Below are 25440 nucleotides of genomic sequence, written 5' to 3'. Positions count from 1 at the left end.
GCAGGAGTTTGTGGACCAGAGTTTGGTGGGAGGTGGGTGTGCGGGGCCAACTTTGAACACACCTGTTTTGCTGTAATGGAGGAGTTTAGATGTTCTTCTCACCAGTAATTGCATGCAGCTGTCTGGTGGAGATTTTGATGGGAGTCATTTTTATTGTTTCACGACATGAAACATCACTAGCACATTCTGAGTTTTAGTTTACTGCTAGCGCAAATCTCAGCTCTGTTTGTGGAGGTGAATTTATTCTGTATCCAGTATCTGGCACCACGGGTATCAATCAGCCATTACACTTTCAACATGTTCTGTGGCCACTGACTCTTTGAAATCGGCTCAATAGGCTCTCAAGGCTAAAACCAATAACTCTAGCAAATCATATTGTCAGTCTGTTTTTTTCTATTTAGGTTGAATGCAAGCCTTCAGATATTATATTGAAACCGGTCAATGTGGGCTTGTGTTAGAGCAGAGATGTCAAACTCAGTCTTGGAGGGGTGCCGTGTCTCCTGATTTTTGGTGCGTTTCAGCAAGAGTGATTAATTTAAGTCAATTGCTTCATCTGCGGCCCTCTAGGCATGGAGTTAAACATTTCACACACCTTGATCTCAAGGCCTTAATTGGCTGTAAGGAAACTACAAATTCCAGCAAACACTGCAGCCCTCCATCACTGGAGTTTTACACCACTGTGTTATAGACTCTCCCTCCCAGATGCACCGCATGGAAATTTACTGCTTTGCTGGAAGCCTCTGGAAAGCAGTTGGTTGAGTTTTCTACTCTGCACATGAAGAAATGTACCATTGTTTCAAGGGGCCTCAAACTCCAGTCTTGGAGAGCAGCAGTTTCAGCACTCTGCCTGTTTTTTCGCTAGTTATGGAGGGCTATAGCGTCTGCATGATTAACTCCAGGCCTAGAGGGCCACAGATTCTGCAGATTTTTTTCTCCAGTCATGGAGGGCCACAGCAGCTTCATTTTCCTTTCAATCAGCAGCCATTTTAGGCTTGGATTTAAGGTATGTGTGTTGACTTGAATTAAATCAGTGACTTAAATTAAGCTTTTAAGTGCTGAAATGCATCCAAAACCTCTGTAGACACTATGGCAAGGTGTATTTGAGACCCTGCTTGTTTCAAAGTGTGTGTTTGTTTTTGTTTTTGTGTGTGCATGTGTGCATGTATGATTTTGTCCGAAGAACGCACATAGAATCCCAGAGCTGTGTTAGATAGGCCACTGGCTGTCTTAAGTTCAAGGCTGAAATGTGGCATATCAATTATCGACTCTCTCTCCCATCTCCACCAAAGACTTTTCAATGTGAATCTTGGCTCCCGCCATGCATGCTTTTCAGCACAGTGTAAAACTCTGCAGTCGCTCTCCAGCAGCACACTGGGCTTTCAGAATTCAGTGGGCCTCCAGTGCTGGTAACTTAATTAAGTACAGGGATTGTCTCCTCTCCTGTTACTCTGGCTCCGTTCATGATTTTTCTTTTTCATGTCGAGCCCTTTTTTGTTCCTGTTTCTGCTGGAGAGCAATGGCAGTTGGGAGTTGTTTATCTTGCAGTAGGGTAGGTGATCTTCATCACACGAGTAGGGGGACACTGTGGTCAGGAGGTCTTTGTATTCTCTACAGATTTGGACATTTAGTTCTCGTCCTCTGATGGCGTTTATTTTTTGTCATTACCTGTGTTTCTTACAAATGTTTAGTTCAGGGCCTAAGTCTACTGTACGTACATACAGGAGCTAAATGTAGCCCAGTTCCAATTTTCCAAATTTTTTTTGTTTGGATGTTTTTACAACAATGTAAACTGGAGGGAAAAAAAACATGAAATCACATTCAGTGGCAATTTCTGCCATACCCATATGTGGAAATAGATTTGATATGTAGCCATGCAACTTGCATGGGACTTTCTTGAGTCTCTTAAAATTTGGATCAGGAAATTGGAATTGAGCGTGCAGTCTCATTGCAACAGAAGAGCCCCAAATTGACATGGAGCATTTAAATGTAAAAGTGTGAATGCTGGCAAATCTCCAGAGCAAAGACTGTCGTTATGCATACGTAATAATAAACTATAATGGTAAGCTGAATTGTAGAGCAGTTTTCACAGCGCAGTCCTTTACAATAACACAAAACATAATTTAAAGAAAACAGAAAAGCAGCTTTCAGTTTTTCAAATATCGCATCTTTGGAGTCTTTAGAACATTCTAATAGCCTATTAAGCCTAATGTTCACTTTGTCATATGGCACTTTGAACAAGCACATAACAATAATGACGATGTCGCATGACGTTTGCCACGTATACTTCAGTGCAGGCCTGGCGGGGGAGTTCGGTTGTCTATGGAAATGAGAAGCCGAACTCCAGACCATTTGTTTACATTTGTGAAAACAGGTTGGTGCCCGCTGAAATTGTTGAGATTAAAGAGGAGGAAGAAATTTAAAACCCACTTTTGTTAAAAAGAAATGTGAGCAGCAAAAACAGAAAAAAGTAAAGGTCCAACCGTCCTATAAACTAACTGAGGTAAAGCCAGGGCAAAGATGTTCTAGTTGTGTAGGTGCCTGAAATGGTAGATGAACATGCATTTCAAATAGAATTTTAGGATGTTGGCAAAACTGTTCAATGGCTTAATTAACCGCATGAGTCCCCAAATCGTTTTTACGATGCTTTTTTATTCGGTTTTTCCTCTGTTCCCTTCCATGTTTGCCAGTGCCAGTAAAAAAAACTAAATAATGAAATGGAGCTAAACAAAAACCTCCAAGGCCACAAATTGTGGCGTTCCCTCTGGCTGTCCAATCACACACTAAACAAAGCATGATGTTGGTGACACTGTATTTACCTCAGTTTGTCACCGCATCTCCACTGAGGGGAAGTAGCTCTGTGGTTGCTTTGAAGGCCATCTCCAGATGTACCTGCACCTCTGCCACATCAAACTGCCTTAATCTGGATATTCAACCAATGTTACAAGGGCATGAACAGTTTACCATTTCCATTTTCACTTTTCATGTAAATAACAGGTTAAACTGGCCACATCACAGGGCAATCTGGCAGCGCTGAATGGCACCAGTACAACCTGACTGCAGAATAAACCTGTTTACAAAGCGTATCTGTGGTTTCAGCCGGAAGAGCCAGCTCTGGTTTTCCACCAGATATCCCTGCCGGAAAGACTTGCCACAAAACTTAGCAGCAACTGCTTTCCAGTTTCCAAAATGTCAAAGCTTCCCAAAGTTCTTGTTACATTTCACCTGTTAACCTGGCAGCCACAATTCCTCTTCCACACCAGGGCAGAGAGTGGATTTGAACCTGGTGTGTTGTTTTTTGCAAATAGCCAGGATACACGACTGGGGGCCTAACTGCACAAATCACTGAGTGTCAGCACCTCATCCATCTGGGCGAGGGAAGAAAGAAGGACGGTGTTTTAAGACTCTCATTTAATGATAGGAATGCCCTCCTTCACTTTCCTCCTGTGCATTCCTGTCAAACGTGTTACTTGCGCTGAAGGAGAAAGCCAGAATCCCTACAGGGAGCACTCATTACAAACATGTAAACGCCTGAGGTACGCCACATCTGTGTTCCGGAGTGGTTGCCGTACCGCAAGGCAGCGAGTTTCCAGGCCACTTTTACATGCATACCTTTAAATACTAGGGCTGGTGCATACAGTTTGGAGCGCTGTTTATTTCCAGAAATTGCACACGGAAAGTTCCTCTTCAGTTCTCTTTGATTTAAACGTAATGATTTATTTATAACGTTTTTTCCTGAATAATCCAGACTGGGGCGATTTCCCGAGCTCAAAGACTGCTTGGTGTGGTGAGCGTGATGAAGGATTGGCTGATTACCTCACACAGTGACGGATGCACTTAAGCAAATTGGGTATCCCAGATTCTCACAATCCCGAAGATTAGAGAAAAATCAAGCCAGACGCCCACTGGCATTATCCATACTGCTACACTTAACTTCACTGACGCCTGCACGAAAGGCCCAGTTCGTCGTCAGGCTCCAGATGAAAGAATCTCTTCGGAGTGATGACCGGTGAACCTGGAGAGACCCTGTTCCCGCGATCATCAGTCTGGCCAGCCTCATTGCCTACTCCCTGGCGCATCACTGATTGTAATTGCTTCCATTTTGCATTCTTTCACTTTTGCCAATTACCTACCTGTCAGCTCAAATGTCACATTTGGGTCTGAAATATTGGTGACTGGGGTTCAGAATCAGTCAAGGATTCGCTGGTCTTGGGGAATCCTCTGCAGGCCCCTCACAACAGATGAGAACCACCTGGAAAGGCCAGAAAGTAGGCAGCCTTATCGATTACCTTCAGGCCTGTGATGTTAAACTGAAGGATAATGGGGTCTATGGGCTATTTTGCATATCTGTGATAACAAACATGCCGTGAGATCATTTTGACATAAAACCAAACAACCATTTTGACATCACCCCCAAGCCCTGCCGGTCACCTGCGATAAGCTGAGGTGTTCTGGGACATTTCTCCAAAGCCTCAGACTTGGCATGATTTATAGATCTCTCCAAGGTCACCAACTGTCCACGTCTACGTCCATCTGTCTGTGTGAGCAGTAATTTCATTCTGCTCTTGTCCTGTTTGTCACAGTATGGACCTCACTTCTCAAGAGCCAACCACCCCTACCATACGCACATGCACACAAGCACGCACACACACGGATAGGTTGGTTGGGAGGGGGCCCTGGATTCATGCTTTTGCCAACTTAGCACATTTGTTTGTCTCGGCCAGAGCCAGTCGGCACGCTTCGCTGGCACAGGCTATGGCCTGTGGTTTGGGAGGGATCCTCTACACTTCAGAGTTTTGGCCTAATCACAGCCTGTTCTCACCACAATTCTCAGTTTTACTTGAGTGCTCTCTCTTATTTTCTTCATTCCCATTTTGGTTTGAAATATTTTTAAACTAGAGCAGGTAATTGCTGTGATCCCAGGTTATGAAAAATGACATTTCTGTTTTGCTTTGTTGGAAGTTGCTGGGGATTTGATTTTTTATTTTTTTTGTTGTAGTTTTAATGTTATATTAGGTCAGTAAATGTTGAGCTTTCACAAGGAGAAGGATATTTATGAGTGCTGTTTCTTCCTTTCATACGCAGTTCATCATTGAAACTGTCACTTTTTGACAATGGATTGCTTGTGGCATAACCGGAGTGACTTAGAAATGGCTCATTGGCTACTTCGAGAACATTTGGCATCCATTGCATGAGTTGATCTTTTGCGAGGGTGTAATCTCGTTCTTTTAGATATGCACGTCTGAATTTACAATCAAACTGACCAGGTGAAAGTTGACCCACTTAACTTTATAAATATATTGATGACATGAAAGTTGAATAGTTAATACAAAGGAACAGAGGGAGAGTGAAGGAAGGACCTACAGAAAGAAGAGTATGCAAGGTGTAAATAATTTGTGTAGATTTGAATAAGTGGCACACGAGGTAATCATTCCAAGTGATTTTCCTCCTTCACTCTGGTTCAAGAACCATGGAAACTGTGACCTCAATTACGGCTCAAGCTGTCCTCTGGTGGACCTGACTGATGGCAAGCTAATTCTGAGCGAAGGAGAGAAGATCTTTTGGAGAGATTTCATTGCGTTCGCTTGATAAATCATGGCAAGGTTCTTGGTGTATAAGCAAATAAATGAAGAAAAGCTAATGGAAAATGTCTGATTGCTTGGACAGCCTATGGTCTGGGCCCCAACCTTCTCCCTCGGCAGCTCCTCTCGTTCGTCTTTCTTCCCGGCGTAACAGTTTGGCGACAGAGGCTGACCAAACTGCGGCTAAACAAGTCGCAGTGGTATGCGTTCCTTCATAATCTGGCCCTACTGCTAGAGAAGATTTTGTTACATTTTTCAGAACCAGAGAAGTCTGTTCTCTAGAGATGGCCTGACTTCATTTCAAAATGAGCAACAGCTGCTTTGTCCAAATTAATTTAGCAAGAACATATCTGACAACAGAGAGCATTCCTGGGTGTGTTTTGAGAGGATAGTGTTTATAACTGAAAGTTACTGAAGACACCTTTTCATAGTGAATGAAAGCCAGTTACTTCAAATTAAAGAATCAACAATGAAATCTTTGTGCAAGTAATTACTATTTTTTGTGTGTTTGTGGTGTGTTCTATCCGTCAGTCTATTATTACTCCACAAAAAAGAAAAACCTATTCATGGAAAAGTAGATATTTGCCAAGGCCATTTAAATAATAAATATAAATCAGAACAATGTTGTCTCTTTTAGGAATGGATCATTTTAGGATCAGACTGGATTTTGAGGAATAAAGCTTTTCTTTGATAATTATTTGTGTTTTAAATCCCTGAAATCTTCTCTGTAGGAAGAAAAACGAACAGAATCCAGCAGAATTCTATCAAACATGAAACTATAGCTGTTCCCAAATAGTTTCATGTAATGTAGGGTATCACACGTATTGCGCTCTTTGAATTTTAGTTTAATTAGATTGACAATCTTTTTTTTTTTGTTTTTTATCTCCGCCAGACAGAGCATGGAGGGGATTATGCGTTTGGTCGTGTGCGTGTGTGTGTGTGCGTGTGTTTGTGTACCTGCCCGCAGCTAATCTGTAACCGGCCGGTAGGGGCCACAAGTGATCAACGAGTGCTTCGCCTGTCGGAGATCTGCACTCTACTGAGTGCACTCTTCTAGTTTTTTTTAGTTTTTAGGTGAATTTGTTTGGTGATGGCATAACACTAGTTTAAAATCATTCAGGCTGGTCACTGCTGAGGAGAAACCTTGCAGTGTACTGTCCTGCCACTTTGGTCAAATATCCAGCATGTCAGTGTTATTTTTATTGATATATATGTTTGTAAAACTTGTGTGTTGTGCCCTGTGATGGCTTGGCCCTGTGTAATCTTGCCTCTCGTCCAATGCATGCTGGGATAGGCTCCAGCACCCCTCAACCCTGACCGGAAATAAGTGGGTTAGAGGATTGATGTTTATGAATGGATTTATGTTTGTGGTAAATGATTGTGCAAAGTGCAGTGTGAGGCTGGGGAGTTTAACTAAGGTCACCTCCTCTACTTCTGTTTTCTGTGGAATAGGGGGATGATTTGGCAGCTACAGGTTTGGGAATGAGAAAAGGAATATTCAGTGGCCTGGAGCTGGCTTTTGCCTCACACTTTCTCCCAAATATTGTTTCAGATGTAAAAAGATGCACTTTTTAGTATTATGAAGGAACATAAACAGGACAAATAATTCATCAAAGCAGCTTATTCCATATCAGTCTTATTACCATACTCTTTTTATGTTTATTTCCTTAAGCAGGAGTGAATCTTTTCTTGTGGGGTGAATAGGTCTGCTTTCCTGTATGTGAGTATTACTGCAGTGTTTCCAAAAGTGATTAGACTTTAGTCTTGGGTTTCCTCCAATAGCCTCCTGCCTTTTCCCATCTCGTCCAATTTTTGGTCTGCCCTGGTCTACCCTGGTCTCTGCTGGTCTCCTCCAGGGTCCTTTGGTCTCTTTTGGTTTGCCTCGGTCTACTACAGTCTCTTTTGGACTCCTTCAGCCCCACTGAGCTCCTCCAGGATCATTCCTAAGAGCTATTCTATTTGGCCTGGAAGTGGTCTGCGATTCTGGAAGGGGAGGTTTTTGTTTTTACTTCCTATTACCGCCAAGCGTTGCAGCATCTTGTCGAGCATTACAGCGTCCATTTCTGCACCCACAGCATCCTAATTTCATAAAGATTAGAAAACCATATATTGCAAAACTATTTTCTTGAAATAAAGGACGAAACATAATCAATTTCTGTTTTGCATATAAGCTAAGGGAAACACATCAAGGCTTATCAAGTATTACAGGCACACTTCGTGCTAAATATTCAAAACAAGACAAACAAAAAGTGTAAAACGTATTTAAAGAATCACAAAGAATTTGTGGGGCATTATTATTTTTAAAAGTAATTTTTTCAGTCATAACAAATTCATTACGTTTCTCCCTTCCTCTAGCTCTCGCTGTTTGGAGTGTGCTTTAACATACGCACTCTCTCTCTCCTCTTACTCGTCAATTCCACAGAGAACCCACAGATTTGGTTTTTGCCAGGACAACATGCACACAAATCAATTACATTTCACGCAGTTGTCATGTAGCTAGTCTTTTCCGTTTATCCAAAGTCTCTGTTTCAGTGAAAAATCTAAAATATGTCGGAGGCATTATCTGTGGTAGGCGAGGGTTTTTGTGAAATGAACTGCCTGCATTTCTTTAATGAGTCGGTTTTTGAGAATTTTTTAAACAGTTATTTTAGGCCCAAATATTTAGGAAAAGTCATGGAAGGAGGAGGGTACTACATTTACAGTGTTGGAGTAATTTTATAAGTCTAAACACTCCATGGTGTCACCTCTGACCTTTCTAGTTTTAACCTCATCCATCCTGGTGCAAATCAGTTCTGCTGCTTTGTCTCTGTCTCTCAGTGTCAGATGGTCTCTGTTGACCACCCCCAGGGGGAAATCGGAGAACAATCTGTTTTGAAAGAACAGATTGTTCTCACTTCATCACCCCAAACCCCCCCAGCCACTAAGTGATCTAAGATCTTGCTGTGCGGAATACAGGAATACCTATAAACGCTCATTGTATTTACATAAATTGGTTGTAGTATCTCTGTTAACTGCCATTGCTTATGTATACAGTCAGGGCATTAATAGCACATTTTTAAGCTTGCTCATAATTTGTGTTTTTATGGCCGTGTATAAGTTTGCATAATTTTTTTATTGCCAGACCTGTGCATTTCAGTCTGTGGGATATAGGATTGTCGGATTGTGAGTGTAATGCTCACAAGATTTAAAAGGTGGGAAAATAATATTATGTTCACCTCTAACAGAGGAAGTGATTCAGGTGTTTCTCCGACTTACTTCTTTACAAAGCCTGCAGTGAAATCAGACTCCTGCCACTGTATCTTTTATGTAGAATTTTATTACAACGCTGTTAACTGACAGTGATCATTAGGCTGAGCCATTGATAATTTTTTCCTTTGCTCAAGCATCATGTCAGTGACATGGCGCTACCATTTTGAGCCAAGCTCGTAACGTCAGTTGAGGCAAATTTGAGAACCAAGCTGCACTGTGCTGTCCCATTGTTCCATAACACGGCTGGCCTGGTACGTGCAGGCAGACTGCAGCTTACTGACTGAGAGCAGCCTGGTTTCCTAAAGAGAGCTGCAAGTGTTTCCCTGCAGAGTCTCAAAGTCATTTGCTTTAGTTGGCAAAAGGCAACGTAAGGAAAATGAGGGGATTTGTTTTACAAGCTTGTTTTCAGCTTCTGTCGCCCTTTCACTGATGAAAAAGTGAAAGGCTACTATTGTTTTTTTCCCCTCCTCTGTGTGTGGCAACACCTGGCTTAGTGGCTCACAGCTCGTAGATTTATGATTATCCAAATGTAAGGCTGCAGCATTTTGTCTCAGAAAGTATTTAGCCAGTAGTTAAATTTGTTTGAGTCACTGTATAGCCTATATGACTGACACAGTCCTGTTTATTTTATTTTTTTTGCATCTACACCATTACATACATACGTGCATGTATGTGTATCGGAGTATTGAAGGTGGGATATTTTGCGATTTTCTTTACTATTTATTTATTTATACATTTTTTGTATAAAGCATTTTGCAGTAGCAGACCTGCTTTAAGGCGTCCCATAGCATTTTCTCCAGGTTTTCTTCAAAGAGAGCACCAGGACAGGAATAAGTGAATTAAGCATCAGGCCGCTGTCCGTCTCCTTTCTACATGATCAAGCCAACAGGTATAAAAAATACCCTCAATTAAAGCTGAGTATCTGTACTTTAACCACATGTGATTAGTTTTATTATGAATCTAAAATTACGGAGTACATAGCCAAATCAAGGAGAAAAAAAAGGTATTTTCCCCAAACGTTATGGAGCTGACTGTATACATGTGTGTGTATACATATGCTCATGTATCATAGAGGCAAAGCTAATGTTACTCTTAACTGCAAATAATTACATATTATGAAACCAAAGCTTAAAACTATAACAAGATTCACTCACAAGCAAACACACTGCCGCTAGGATGCTAGTTAAAGTATTGATAAAATTTGAAAACACATTTTTATGACATTTCAGCATTTTAGTTATTGACACTGAAATGTTAATGTGCGCTTGTGAAACATTACCTGAAAGTAATAAAAAGATTAAAACAAGTGACCTGGGCTGGGATATTAATGGTTTCAATACTGTTTGCAACAGCCCAATAAAGAACTCCGATCCAGCTTTTGAATTTTACCTGCTGCTAACCCATAGTGCAGGAATGCCTTCATAACAAGGCAAATAGACATAATACATACAAAAACCGTTAAGTTTCATGGGGGGAGGGTTGATAGTGAATGTGAATTGGGGATGATGCCGAATACAAATACCATATTCGGCACCGCTCGAATAATGCATTTTTCTCGAACGTTTTCTCCTCCTGAATTTGCTCAGTATTATTCAAATTTGTATCTTTTTTCCTACCTCTGAACCGATTTGCTCAGAAGTCAGCACCAAGTTTCTCAATTAGACACACACACCCCTGCAGAGAGACCACAAGTGAGAGTTTCCCTTAACACTGGATAGGCCGGAGCAATGCCATCGCACTTTGGGGACTTCATAATTAAAATAATCTTGCTCAAACGTATATTTTTTGTATTTGCTATATCCTCCTCCTTCCACAATTTTACTACATTTTTGGGCTTAAACTAACTGCGTTATTAAAATGAGAAGAAATCGACTCGGTCAAGAAATACAGGCAGTTTCAGCCATTTTCTTCACAACTTTTCGACAATAGACAACTGGCGCTTTTACCCAGGGGCAAATGTGTTGCCGTCTGCTCCAGCACACTGTTGAACAACTGAATAACCAGTGCTTTGATATGAGTTTCCCAATAAAGCGCTATTGAAACTTTCAAAATTTTGCACGTATAATCTCATGAAATGAATTTACATCTGATGAAGTTGATAAAGCCTTTAGGCTGGGGATGAATAATTGTGGATGCTGTAGTTATAGAAATGATAGGCTTAGAACATAGAGTGCATATGTAACCGATTTGTGTGTGTGCAGTCCCAGTAAATCACCAAAGCTGAGCGTTGTCTATTGAATTGGTAAGAGGAGAATGACGGTGCATGGGCTATGTAAAAGTGCACTCCAAGGAGAAGGGAGGGAGAAATGTGCTGAATTTGTTATGACTGAAGAAGTTGCTTTTAAAACATTTTTGCACTTCCTTTACTACTTTTCATTTCCATTTTGTGTTTTGTCACGCACATTTTGGCACATTTGTTTCTGTAATATGCCTTGATACATTTTCCCTTATAACAAAATTACAAACCCGCTGTAATTTGTAAATACAAACAGAAATTTTTTTTTCAGGTTTTTATTTCAGACTCATCTAAAAATAGGTCCATAGCTGGTTTAGCAACTCAAATAGATCGAGTTCTGTCCTTTCTTTCAAGAAAAGTTTTGTAATATATGATTTCATAATCTTTATCAAATTAGGCTGTTGCTAGTGCATAAATCGATGCTGTAATGCTGGATACGTCTGACGCTGAAGCCAGCTCATGTGCAGGAGCTTGTCTTCTCAAAATACAACTTTGTAAATTTGAATAAGAGCATAATAGCTATTAGTATTTATCTAAGCTTATCCAAATCAAACATATTTGATTTGCATACAAGTGGGGCTTTAAAGTGGGGAGAAAAAGTATGTTAGCCTTACATTCTGTAGTTTTTATTTCATTAGGACTTCATAGCATACAGTAGTTCATAATGAAGGTGAGAAACTATTTTTTAAATTCATTTTTGAATTATGAAATATGTAGAATTTTTTCAGTTTATAATTGACTTCTGTGTCCCTCAGATAGGGGTGGTGGTGGAGTTCATGCAGTTCATACTCTGCAGTTCAGAGTAAGGAGGAGTTACTATGTTTTGATTTATGAAAACATTTGCCCATGTTTGAAACTTGATTTGACTGTTTACCTCAGTGCTATAGAAGCCAGTTATGGCTATATAACATATAGTTCATTGTTAAACAAAGCTTTATAAAGCAAATGACCTGTTGTTAAACTGCATTATTTTTGATGTCATTGTAAAACCATGACCTTAATGCTTTAATATCTCAACAAGAGCAGTGCCTGTGATTATAATGGTAAAAAATAATGGATTTATGGCATTTTATACAGCTTTGGGTTAGACCCACTTCTGGTTTTAAGCCATGCCCACTTCTTATAACATACCAGAACTCAATTGTACATCATTTTTTGGAAGTCTTCGGTTGTTTGTCAGCCTTATTAGATATTTACTTTTAAAAATATTTTTACATTTCCCCATCCTTTCCCTTTCACATCAATTACAATCTGATTTACCAATCTTTTTTATTTTATTTTATTTTTTTAAGTGTGTCTATAACTTTGGTCTCCTCTTCTTGCATCTTTGCTCTGCTGCTGACATGTGCGGGTGCTTCTCACAGCCAGTTCTCCTGTTTGAAGTTTACGATTTCTTGTGAACTTTTTTAGTTCCAGAGCTGGTCGTCTGTGCAGGCCGCCACGTGTTTCTGACGTGAACATTGTTCTCCCCAGCCCGTGAGCCTCTGGCCTCTCTCGGTTTTGCGGAATCAGGATTCATGCCATTGTAGGGGTTTATTGTGGTTGATTTAACGTCGTTTTTAAGATGGGATATTAGCCTTGTCCCACCTGGGGGATAGTGGTTGGGTTAAGTCTGCGAGGTTGCTGCATTTAGACCCAAGCTGCTGTCAGTGAGAGACACAATTCTGTTCTGATTGGTGGTATCCCTCAGTGCACCACTGAACCGTGTATTATATATAAACAATATATTGCTGTATATTCAGTTTCTATTAGGATATCCTGTAGTATTGTGTGGTCTTTCAGATCAAAGGATGGCACATACATCAGCAACAGAGGCAGGACAGTAACTCATGAAATACCACTGCCCGTTCCAAAATGAAGGGAGAAATATTGCCATAAATTTGAGTAGCTTGTTCTTTCAGTGTCTGTACAGCTGGGGAAGAGGAATTGCAGGTTAGGCAGGATTTTCCTACATACAGTCTGAGAGAGGGAGGCAGGATGCCTTTCTGCCCATCAGAAAATGACCAAAAGAAGGGCTGTTTGGCTGTTTAGTTTTGGTGTTAAGCTATGCTTCAACAGCAGCCCTTCTGAGTACAACATGAAGCCTGATGGTTATTTATGCCAGTTCTGTGATGTCGTTACGTTCACCTGCCAGTCAAAGTAGAGCAGCAGGCTAAGTGACAGTAGGTTTGCAGTGTTATGTAACTACATTTTTTTTTGTTCTCTTATAAATGAGGAATGTACAGTGTGTGTGTGTGTGTGTGTGTGTGTGTGTGTGTGTGAGAGAGTGAGTGTGAGAGACATCAGGCCCTGTGTTTCCATTTGATATCAGCAGACACAAGCCAGCCCTTGGCATTAGAGAGGTTTGCTCTGATTTCTCTTAAACAAACCATGTCCTCTAAAACCATATTCTTTTATAAATGACATAGAAATAATCTCGAAATTCTGGATTTTTAGAAAACGATGCAGACTCCAGCGTCATCTGGGAGATTTGATTAATTATATTGCAAGCATTTCTTGCCTTTGATTTTTTAGAAAGTTATAACTGCTGCATTGAGCAGTCTTCTACTTACAGTGAGTTCTACTTGCAATCAACTGTGTGTCTTCCATTGAACTCTGCCCTGTTCTACATCTGACAGTGCATTTTCTCCCTTAAATAAGAGAAAGAAATGTTCCTCCAAAGGTATGACGACTACTGTAGTGACATTCCACATTGTGACTGACGGTCATCCATCCTGCACTAAATCTAAACCATGATCTCCGTTGTCAAATTATTTTTGGATTCCCTTAGAATACAGTGGCCTTGTTCATTACAAATGCAATTACCATGTCAAGTTCAATATTTATACGCTACTTACTGTATGGAAAAACCCAAACACATTAAAGTGTATGCGGGTGTAATTACACTACATGTGTAGTGCACACATATGAGAGTAAGAGTTGGCGGTGTCTGGAGTAAGTACCCGATGACCATGTGTATTTACGTCATACTTACGTAAGGAAGTTTATAAGGCCAAAGTTAATTGCTCTAATGTGTGAAAGTGTTATGAACAAGTTGCTGGACCTCTCACCAAAAAACGGTAAATTGCTGCCGTGCAGGATGAAGGTACCTTACTGTTGAAGTGTGGGGTGTCAGTTTGAGCCAAGCTGAGCTCAGGGGAAGGGTTCCTCTGGGATTTTCATCTTCTCCCTGATCAGTGACAGACACACATCTCTTTTCTGTGGAAATAATCAGGTGCTTTTTTATGCAGGATTAGCTTTCTGCTCCCTTTGTCTGCTCAAACAATCAGCTGCTGGAAATGTCAGAGAGTTGGACTGAGTCAAGTCTCTGGTGTAAAATTCGGGTCCAGCTCTGATTAAGTGATGTCCTTTGGGCGGGCAGTGGTTTATTTTGTGTGTGTGTGTTTGAAACTTCACAGAAATTCTCACTGCTGCAAGGCAAGGAGCAGTGACATTCCAGTATCATGCATTGTTTAGAGCTCCTCCGTTTAGTTATGTATATTTGTTTTGTTCTTTTTGTTAAGTTCCGTCTCTCTGATTGGTAAAGCCAGAGGCAGACATTTCAACATCTGATCTACTATCTTCCTCTTACTTGATTGTTTAATGGATTGAAAGAAGATTACCAAAGGGGAATTCAATAAATGTTAAAAATGTATTGAGATTATATACATGATAAATAAGTGTAGGTTGTGCCTGGGAGGTCCTTTTCGGAATAAAATATAATCAGACCCAAGAAAACGTAAGTGATGCTATTTTTATGGATGTGTGTCTTGGGCTCTTCAAGTTATTCTAGTTCAAGTGGTTATACATTGGGACCAGGGGGAGCTTTTGGAAGAATTATAAAGTGGGGGCCTTTCTTAAATAAATAAATAAACACCAGGACAGAGAGATTATTTTCTTGATGAAAGGTAGGCTAATTGGCCCAAAATAAAAGTTCTGTTTTTCAAAGAATTCATACCAGACCTTAAAAAATTGGCTTAGTGTGGCCTCGATTTTGATTTGCCTTCCGTTTTGTGGTATTTAAAAAAAAATTTAAAAAATTCCTGAACATCTGTCTGCAGTTCTCCATTGTTCGCTTATTGTTGGGACATTCTTCGGCATAATCTAATTCGTCTGATTGACCAGAATTAACTCAAAATTGCTGAGTTCTGCCAAATGCTGCAAAGTGGCCTGGCACTTGCTTCAGAGGAAGCAAATGAATCAAAAAGGCCAAGACGGAGCAGGCCTTCCAGCCTGCAGCTATGGCTCAAGCTGGGGGGGAGGTGGCGGGGGTGGCGGGGGGGGTGGTTCAACTTGATGGCACGGTCGGCTGTGCGGACCGGGGGGTTTAGGACAAGAGACTGGAGTTTGGTGGGGTGTCTGTAAACATCGGTAAAGACCACTCCAGCCTCACTGGCAAACTTCTTAAAGAAACAGAATGTGCCTGCAAAACCAGACCCTGCGTTCTCCCAAAGTTATGTAACAGATGTGATGGATAGCAGACTGAGAGGACCCGGGGAGGGGGTGGAGAGCAGGCCAGAGGGGCACATGGAACCCCACGTTTGGATTGTTTTTCTTGTCATCAGGGTCTCCAGAAATATACCGGTAAAATATCCTCACTGTAGTCCTTCACGGGAAATGTGCATTTCCTCATTGTTAATGTCCTGTTGTGTCCCTTTTGGCCAATGTCAAACTCCTTTGCTGCATTATTAATTATTTGCTCTGGAGGCATCAGCTGGAAAGCCCTACTATGAATATTTGTTTATATATTGTTTTGTATTAGAAGCAGGCAGGCCATTTATGGGGATTTTATTTAATTAATTTTTATTAGGGTGAACAGGCCTGTTTTTCAGTTTACTACAAGCTTGGAGTATCAACACAGCACATGGTGGCTGCGTGTCTGAGTTGATCTGATATACAGCGCAGTCCATAAGTATTTGGACAGTGACAAAATTTTTTGTTGTTTTGGCTCTGTACTCTAGCACATAGGATGAAACAATGAATATGAGGTTAAAGTGGGGGCTGTCAGCTTTTTTTACAGAGACAAAACAACAAAAATAGTGCCACTGTCCCAATAGGATATTGAAAGGAAGGTCATGGCAACCACTAGATTCCTGTATGCCAAAGACTGATATAACAGTCAGTGCAATAAAATATAATGTTCATTAAATAATGTTTGTGAAAATGCTTTATGGAGAACAAAGTAATATTTTCATGTGTTGGCCTGGGCATAAAAATCTAACGTTATGTGCTGTACGTTTTGTGGAGTAACCATTCACAAGAGAGCATAACTGGCAAGAACTGATAATACAGTCTGCAAAACATTGATAAAACAAGTTGGTGTTTATTGATATATTTTAGCTGAATGTTCTCTGCAAATAATTATCATATGGCATTGTGGGCCACAAAATCACCATTGCCTGGTGAGTGGAAGGTGGTTGAAGGGCCATTCTGTCAGAGTTGTATCCAATGATGGCTTCCATTCCAGATGTCTTCGGTCCCCACTGTCTCCTTGTAGAGGAGAAAATAGTCTTTTATATAATAATAATAATAATAATAATAATTATGATAATGTAGCAGTTATGGTAAAGTCACATACTTGAGGCACAGCCTCTTGCACTGTCTTGATTGCCACAGTACTGGGAAAAGTTATTTTTCTCTCCAGATGCCACCACTAGGTGTGTGCTTCTGATTTTGTATTTTGTTTAGGAATCACTGGGAGATGGAAAACGCAGGGTTTTCCCCACTTTTTCCTGTTAGTTCTGAGAGCAATTTCACTTCGTGATTAAAGCGAAAATAGTTTTTGTGCAGCTGGTTATTTTTCCATTCTTTCCGCACATGGACTCTGGTAACGCACTGTCTCAATAGGAGTCATGTGATCTGGCACTGCTGTTGGGGTATTTTCAACTTTCTGTTGAAAATAAAAATGTGTTTGATTGGGATGCACACCCTTGAGAGATTTTGATTATTGTTTTCCCTCTTGTCAAGTTTCTCTTTTGGGTTTCTTACAGATGAATTGTGGTGTGAAGGAAATTCCATAATGCTATCTAGACAAGGGATTCCCAAACTGGCCTCAGTGTAAGGGGGGGGGGAATTAAGTGATGGATTGAGTGATGATTGTTTGAAGGATGGTGGGAGGTTGCGAAAGAGGGGGGATCCCAGCTCCAGGGAGGAAACAGGAAAACGGAGAGGTGGATGAGATCTACGTCCCTGCGTTTATATCAAGCAGGTCCTCGATCAATAGGGCACCCTATATCACCATGACGATATGTGCTGTGGTGAAACGGTGCTGACGGTTCTCCCGTTCCTTCTCCCCAGGTGTGCTGTGATGACAAGCTTTTCGCTTTTTTGTATTGCGTGCTTTTAAAATAGGAATTCTGCTGTATGTTCACTGCTCATTGTTCACCAGGGATTCGGCCTGAAATTTTAACCTGAGCTGATTTATCCTCCCGGCGGGCGGCTGGACTCAACATCACTGCTGTTTTTCGGTTATATATCTGGATTTTGGTTTTGTTCTCACACGAGTCTTCCGCTGCTGAAATTCAGTTTCAGTAGATCCACTTTGTTCGTTGGGCTGTATCTGTGTTTTTGTTTGCGCAAAATATTTCTAAACAGAAATCTCATATTGGAACTTGCCTCTGGGGGGAGGGGGGGGTTAAGGATTCTGTGTCTACTGTATGTAACTGTAAAATGTAGTACGTAAAATAGGCAAATGGAAAATGGGCATTTTGCATAGTTTTTGAAAAAAACGAGAACCGTTTGACGACAACAGTAAACACACATACTGCTTTATTTCCTTCTTTTATACAGGCTGTCTCTGAACTGCATAAAATTGGTCTGTGCACATAAGAAACATTTCCTAACAATGCACTGTCCCATAAAAGCAAAAAGGATTACAGATGGAATTCAAAGACATGCTTTTTTGGCTGACTGGATTAGTTCAGATTTATTTATATAGCTTTCGAACACCCTTTCTATTGAATGAAACCCCAATGTTTTAAAACATTGTACTCCTGGGTGTTCTAGCTAAGCTGACTGTTCGAGGCAATCTCGCAGACACCATCTTCATCAGGAAAGCTAACGTCCATCGCTGTCTGATAAACATGATCACACTGAGCAGTTCTCTGACTCTTGCGTTGTTGTTTGAGGGTTTGGAATCAGAAACATTCAGAACTGTTTTTCTGTCCCCCTGAGTGTGGTCCTAAATACAGTCCTCTCTGGCTGCGCCCCCACGAGGATGGTTTCCTGTATCAGGACCTCGGTCCCACACATGGATAGAGAAGTAAAAGTCGTGAGGCAGCATGTAACACCATCACACGTGTGATTTACACCGTTCGGCTCAAAGGAGTGCGAGCTGGCCCTGGCCCAAGAGCCCTGCCCTCTGCAGCCTAAACATCCCTTGGCTACATGTTTGTTGACAGAGGGTTGGGAGGGGGATCTGCAGCTACCCGGCCAATCTAGCAATGGCGGCCAGCGCATGTTCACCGTCTGAAGTGTGCTGTGTTTGGAATAACGTGTGCAATAGTGGGCAGTCGTCTATGTTCATTTGACCGTCCATAAAAATTCTTGGAGAGGTTAAATAAATGATGGGGGTGTGTTCCCTCGTAGGCGCACATGTTCTGGGGGTGGAGGCGGAGCGTGAGCGCTGAGCCTGCCAAAAGCTTCATGTTAAAGCCCAGCTCTAAACCTGAGGCAGGCCCCTCTCTGGCCCCTGTCCCATCTCAGTGCAGGGGGAGGAGGGGAATGCGTGCGTCTCTTTCTGCTTTCTGCCAAAACATCCAAGAGATTCCACTGTAAACAAGCAGATGGAAAGTTTCTTGCCTGTCGTCCCGTGGCCTTTTGCCAGCACGTTTCTTTACACGCGCCGCTCGTTTTCCGTTTCAAGCGATGCAGTTCGATGTTCTCCAGACTCCTAACGTTATCTGCAGTCCAACGCTTTCTCACGTCACGTTATCTCGTTGTCTGAGGTAGACAGACTGAAACTGAGTTCAATGCTTCTGCCCGTCAGAATGTCCTAAAGCTGTTAGAAATTCACTCTTCACCATACCTTCTGCCTTTCCCTTAAATTGCTGCTGTGAATTGTCAAAGCGTCTACGCTACATGAACGTGTAAGCACTGAATGTTGATTTCAGCATGTGAGTCGTACCTGTAGCCTGGCTGCCCTGATCTCCTGCTGTCCTCATTACCTGTAGTAATGTAGCACCTGTGTTGTGTTTCTGCAGGCCAGGTGTACCAGCAGTACCAAGCCCCAGGTGGATACCCCCCCCAGCAGCCAGCTGCCCCTCCCCAGCAGCAGTATAGCATGCAGTACCCAGGTAGGAATTTTATGTAGCCCCAATGCCTAATTTTTACTTCCACAGGCACTTCTGTGCCTTTCATATGTAAATTTATCAGGATGTCAGTCTACACGTTGCCTGTTTAGGAGTTTCTGATTGGTCAAGAGCCATTACATTTTACATCAGAGGTTTCGGTCTTCCCTTGATTAGTTAAATTAGATTTTTTTAAAATTAAATATTTTGTTTTCTGTTGTCTATAATGGAGCCCAGGTACTGTACAGGCCAAAAGTATTAGGCCACTTGTGGTTAAAAATAAAAACTTTAGGTAGAGAACAAATTCAGTTAATTTATGCACATTTATTGAATAACTAATCAAGTACAAACTTTTTTTCAATTTCTACCTAAAATAACCCCAAAATTGATTTTTACTTAAAAAAAATTATCTTGGATACAACTGTCCCCAAAATAGCCTTCTTTGGCTTTAATTACAATTGACATATTTCTTGGATGTCTATCCAATCATTTGGCAAAGTGGGAGGTGGAGTGGTTAAACCACAGGTAGTCTGATACAGTACCTTTAGTGCAAGTAAAATAGGCACTAAAGTTGGAAGAAATATGGCAAAGAAGGAGGAGTTAGGCTTAGATATGCAGAGCCAGCTAAACATATTGTGGCAAGGTTATTCCCTGCAAGACATTGCAAAGAACCTTTATATTTTCAGTTTTACGGTGGTTTGTTTTGCTAGACAGCACAAGATTGTCTTCCGCCTCTTGATCTTCCTGGTCTTCTCCTGTTAACATTATTTACTGTCCATCAGCTGGACCTTTCTGAGTGTGTACTGAACACTCCACCTGGAAATCTTCTTTGCAAACTCTCGCTGGGAATAACCGCCTTGCCACAATATGTTTACTTGGCCCCGCATGTCAAAGCCTAATTTTTTTGCCATAATTCTTGCAACTTTACTGCCTATTTTACTTGCACTAATGGTATTAGGCTACCTGTGGGTTTAAAGAACTGTAAGGTAGATAAGATTTCACTCTATTTTATTACCCCTCCTCCTCCCTCCCACCTATCCACCTCCCACTTTGCCAAATGATTGGATAGACTTCTAATAATAAGTTTGCTGGTAATTGAAGCCAAAGGAGGCTATTTCAAGGAAAGTCATGTCCAAGATTATTTTTAAAGTTGAATTTATCTTTTTGTGTTGTTGTAGGAAAAAAAATAACGTTTAAACTTTTTTTCTTTTTTTGAAATGCCTAAGGTTTTTTTGTTTTTTTAAACCACAGGTTTGTACTGTATGCTAATAAGATATATTGCCTGTATTTGAGCTAATCTTTCCTGAAATATATACAATAAATATACCGGAGCAGAGATTGCTCATTTCTGGTGCTTTCAGAAGTTGCAGTGGACTGGGCATGCTCGTCAGGTTTGGGTGACGCCCCCTTATTCACTCTTTCTCCTCCTTTATCTGTGTCTCCTCCCTTGCCCTCTGACTGTCTCTCTTTCTCTCTCTCAGCTGGTTATACACCCCAGCCCGGGGCCCCCCAGCAACAGCAGCAGTTCCAGAATTACACCCCGCCCACATCGCAGGCTGCCGCCCCAGCACCAGGATTCGCTGGCCAGCAGCAGGCCCCACCCCAGGGCGCCCAGCAGTACCCGCCTGGGGCCTTCCCCCCACAAAACTACACCTCTCAAGCCTCTCAGCCTGCTAATTATAACATGCCCCCCACCTCACAGCCTGCTATTGCCCCCACCCAACCCGGTGCTGGCTATCAGCCCCGCCCAGGTTACACCCCTCCCCCAGGTAGCACAGTGACCCCGCCCCCTGGTGCTGCTAACCCATACGCCCGGAACCGCCCCCCATACGGGCAGGGCTACACCCAGCCAGGCCCCGGGTACCGGTAAGGCTTGAAAATGTACATGCTTCTCTGAGCATCCTGGCTCATCTCTTAAATGAACAGCTGGTATAAGAACTCCGGTGACCCACATCCTTAATTTTCCCCATCAAAAATTAAAACAAGAAAAATAAATAACCCCTATACAACAGTTATTGTCAATCTGTATTTAAAAGAGGACCACCCTCTGTGTTTTACTTTCAAGTTAAGCAGTATGTGTACACAGATGGGAGAGCAGACAGGGTGTGTAATATGAAATGGTGGGTATTTGTTTAGGTTTATCACTTCTTCCCATATTAGTAGTAATTGTATGCAAAATAAAATCAACATTTCTGGTTGGTTTATTTGCTCTTTGTTTTTCTTTTTGAGAACACTACGTAAGTATGTATCATAAATAATTATTGGGAGATGTCAGAACCATCTGAAGGCATTGAGTTAGCTGTAAGTCAAGATCACTTTTCCTTTGCTTCTCTCCACTGGTTTTTACTAATATTTCAATCAAGATTCCACATTGAAGTGATGTTAGTTGTTATGTATGAACTGTAACATTTTTCTTGGAAAGCTAATAAAGGCATTGAAACCCTGTTTGAAATATATATACATTAAATGTTTTTTTTTTTTTAAACACTCTTATGGTTGTGCAAGAATGCTCTTGTTGAATCTGGAATAGTCAGGCCCTGTGTGGGCTTGAAAAAGTGTGGTAATCCCTGTATTTTAATTTATTTTTACTGCACTTGCAGCAGTGCTCATAAGAATGCAAGAATTTGTGTGTTGTAAGCCAGACAGCTCTGTGGTGGTCAAGATCCAATGAGCTGTCTGCCAGGCCTTAGAAGTTGCAGGTAGAACTGGACAATTTTCTGCTCCTGACAGAAGAAAAAGCTGAGTGGCAGTGGTTCATAGCACCATTTATTTTTTAGATGCTGCAATCATCCATTTCTCATTTGTGTTCATCAGCATTTTACCCAAATAAGATATTTTACCAAAGGTTTCCAGGTCAATTGCATTTTCCTAAACCCCACTTTTGTCAGGATCTCTCACTTTAAATGTGGTGCTGTTACTCCACGGCCAGTCAGGACAGTTCTTTCATTAGGTAATGTTTCACTGTAAAAACACATTAAAAATCCTCAAAACACAGCATGTACTGATCTTGCAGGTTGCCGGTCTTATCCCAGATGGGACACTGCCACTGTATCCTTGTGCCAAGGTACTTCACCTGAATGACTTCAGGAAATATCCATGTCTGTAGAATGCACTCAGTGGCCTCATTAACGTGAATAGCCTGCTCCTCCAAACAGCGAATCATGTGACTGCAACTCAATATATAAAGCATGCGGATGTGGAGAAGAGGTTGAGTTGTTGTTTGACCAAACAATACAATGGGCAGGATGTGTTATCTGAGCGACTGGCCATGGTTTGATTGGTGGTGGCTGCCGGATCTCAGAAATGGCTGCCCTCCTGGGATTTTTGTGCACACCAGTCTCCAATTTACAGAGAATGTTGCGATAAACGAAGAATATCTCGCGAGCGACAGTTCTGTGGGCATGTTTGTTAATGAGAGAGGTCAGCAGAGAACGGAAAGAGTCGTTCAAGCTATCAGAAAGGCCAAAAATGCTCAAATAACAGCTTTTTACAAAAGTGGTGTGGAGAAGGGCATCTTTGAATGCACAACATGTTGAACCTTGAAATGGATGGGCAGTAGACCACACTGGGTTCCACTCCTGTCAACTGCTGTAAAGAACAGGAAAATGAGGCTACAGTGGGGATGTGATCTCCAAAACTGGACGATTGGAAACTGGAAAAAAGTTGCCTTGTCTGATGAATTTCTGCTGTGAATCCATCCTGCCTTGTGTGAATGGTGAAAGGCGGTGGTGGTGGTGGTGGTAGTGCAATGGTGTGGAGAATGCTTTCTTGGCACACATTAGGCCTTTTAATACAAATTGAGCATTATTTGAATGCCACAGAATGCTTAAGGATTGTTGTGGCCATGTGCATCCCTTTAGGGTCAGTATACCCTTTTTCAAGTGGATACTTCCAGCTGTATAATATGCCATGTCACAAAGCATGCACCATCTCAGTCTGGTCCCATGACCAGGACAGTGACTGTCTACTCCAATGGCCTCTACAGTCCGTTTGGAGTACCTTTGGTATGAGGTGGAATGAGAGATTTGCAGCAGGAAATCATGGGTAAAATATCTGCAGGAACTGCAGGTTGGTCTCGACCAAAATCCCTCAGGAATGTTTCCAGGACCTTGTTGAATCCACGCCTCAAAGAATTTAGGCTGTTCTGGAGGCAAAAGAGGGTCTTACATGGTATTAATAATGAGACCGCTGAGCTTATAACCTGATTGTAAGCCATTCAGGGGCAGATCATTTGCTAAATCTATTCATCAGAGCCTGTCTAAATTTACAGGTCAGCCTGTCTAAATTTACAACATAATCAACAATCATTTGTCATGTTGTGAATCATTTATCCTGTGAGTAAAATATTACAAATGTGAATAATTGTGATACAAAGTGCACTTTGTTCTTGTTCCTCAATTGAATCTTGCTTTAGTGGTGGTTATTTGTTACCATTTGAGGAAAATAACACGTTTAAAAAAATTTTGTTTTAATTATTGAAAATACAGGAATGCTCATACATGTAAAAAAACAAAAATACAGTTCAAAGTTAAACTTCACAAAAATGACTTTAAAAAAACACTTGACTGCAGCCTCTGTTGGCAAGCGTATTTCTGTACAAACATGGAACCCAGACTAGAAAGCATTAATTTCAGATATTTCTCTATTGCAGTTTCCTATGTATATTTAAATACAAACACATGGATGTGTTACAAAGGAGGTGAAGAAAGATTTCTAGAGACTGATGACATTGGTGGTTCACAGGCTTGATGGGAAATTTTTTTTTTTTGATCCCCAAGTTTAAAAATACTTTCTCTCCATATAAATATAAATACATTTATATTGTGCAAAATGCAACTGTAAAACCTTTTAGTCTATAGCCACCAAATTGACCAAGACTAATGCATGAAGAAATATTGAATAGATAAAAGGTTTCCTTTTGAGTGGGTGTTTATTGGGTATCTCTCTTTTGGGATCAGTGGGTGTAATAGGGGAATGGTGTTTAATTTGACAGATCAGGGTTTTGCCAGATTATTGCTCATACCCACATGAGTCATATGGAATTATGTGCAAGAAAATGGTTGTGCTGTTTTGTGGCTGAGGGAGTTAAATGAATTCATGAATTAAGTGAAAGAATGAATGAGTGAGTGTTCATGTGTGAAGGCCTTCTCTACAGGGAGGACCCACTTGTTTGTGCAGGAGAGGTGGTGTGATCCCACTTCTCAGCTGAAACTGTTCTTCTGCCCCCTTCCCAGTAAGTCACCAGCAAAGCACCACAAGGAATATTTAATTACAACTCTCTGATAAATAATATCATACACGTTATCAAAATAGTTTCAGGGAGCCAGCTTCCCAGTATTATTTTTTTAATTCAATCTTTAAAATGCCATTTTATGATTAGGCTGAAGTACCTTTATTTTCATTTATTATTAGTAAATGTTTTGTGTTTTCATTATTATTACGTTTTTGATAAATAATGAGATGAGACTAAAGTTGCCATTACTTATTACATTATTACAAATATGCTCAATAAAATCCCTTTGACACTTTGGTCCTGTACACTTTTATACATGAGCAGACTGGGTGGGAGGGACGTAAAGTTGGGGGTTTCCCTGCCCCCAAAGCCTGGTGTGTAGCATGAGAAGCCTGTCTCTTAGTTTCTTGCTCCTGAGACCAAAGCAACCCAAGTGTTGTCCTCTTCTCCGGCACCTCCAAGGGCAGACCCCGGGGTCCTACCATTTCCCAGGAATCGGTGTTCCACACTCGTACCATGCGACATAGTTGATGTGGGAGTTCCCTCCTATCTCGCCAAAGCTGACTGGTTCTTGGCGCATTGCCCTATAATATCCTGAGACACACAAATGCAAAGGTTAGGCCTCCCTGGAATGCTTGAGTACCTCAAAAACAAGGACCTGTCTCTTCAGCTAATAATGTAACTGCCGTGTATAGGGTACCTCTTCCTGCCATCAATTGTATTTTTAGCTGTTGTTGCTATTGATTTTATTGGTATGAGTATAAATTTGGTAGGTTCATGTAAGGATGTGTGCAATTGGGAGTTGCTAAAAAATTATGCTACTGTGGCATGTTTGTGATAGGGTGGTGCTAAAGGAAGGTGGTAAAAGGGTGTGTG

At 41.2% G+C, this 25440-nt stretch overlaps 2 protein-coding genes across 13 annotated transcripts in view; one reads left to right on the top strand and one right to left on the bottom strand.

Annotated features, from left to right (window-relative positions):
- Positions 1 to 21787, top strand: part of tfg (trafficking from ER to golgi regulator) — a 54131-nt gene extending 32344 nt beyond the window's left edge. For all 3 annotated transcript variants that reach the window (XM_064327144.1, XM_064327145.1, XM_064327146.1), the window contains 2 exons: positions 19245 to 19337; positions 20813 to 21787. In XM_064327144.1, the coding sequence (XP_064183214.1) occupies positions 19245 to 19337; positions 20813 to 21201 (482 nt within the window). In that variant the 3' untranslated portion in view covers positions 21202 to 21787. The remainder of the gene's footprint in view (positions 1 to 19244; positions 19338 to 20812) is intronic.
- Positions 21788 to 23782: 1995 nt separating this feature from the next.
- Positions 23783 to 25440, bottom strand: part of LOC135250623 (target of Nesh-SH3) — a 45081-nt gene continuing 43423 nt past the window's right edge. For all 10 annotated transcript variants that reach the window (XM_064327134.1, XM_064327132.1, XM_064327135.1 and 7 more), the window contains one exon: positions 23783 to 25158. In XM_064327134.1, the coding sequence (XP_064183204.1) occupies positions 25043 to 25158 (116 nt within the window). In that variant the 3' untranslated portion in view covers positions 23783 to 25042. The remainder of the gene's footprint in view (positions 25159 to 25440) is intronic.

This window comes from Anguilla rostrata, chromosome 3 (assembly GCF_018555375.3).
Source record: "Anguilla rostrata isolate EN2019 chromosome 3, ASM1855537v3, whole genome shotgun sequence".
NCBI classification, from domain to species: domain Eukaryota; kingdom Metazoa; phylum Chordata; class Actinopteri; order Anguilliformes; family Anguillidae; genus Anguilla; species Anguilla rostrata.
The sequence above is the reverse complement of the archived record's forward strand: the minus strand, read 5'-3'. Positions and strand labels throughout refer to the sequence as shown.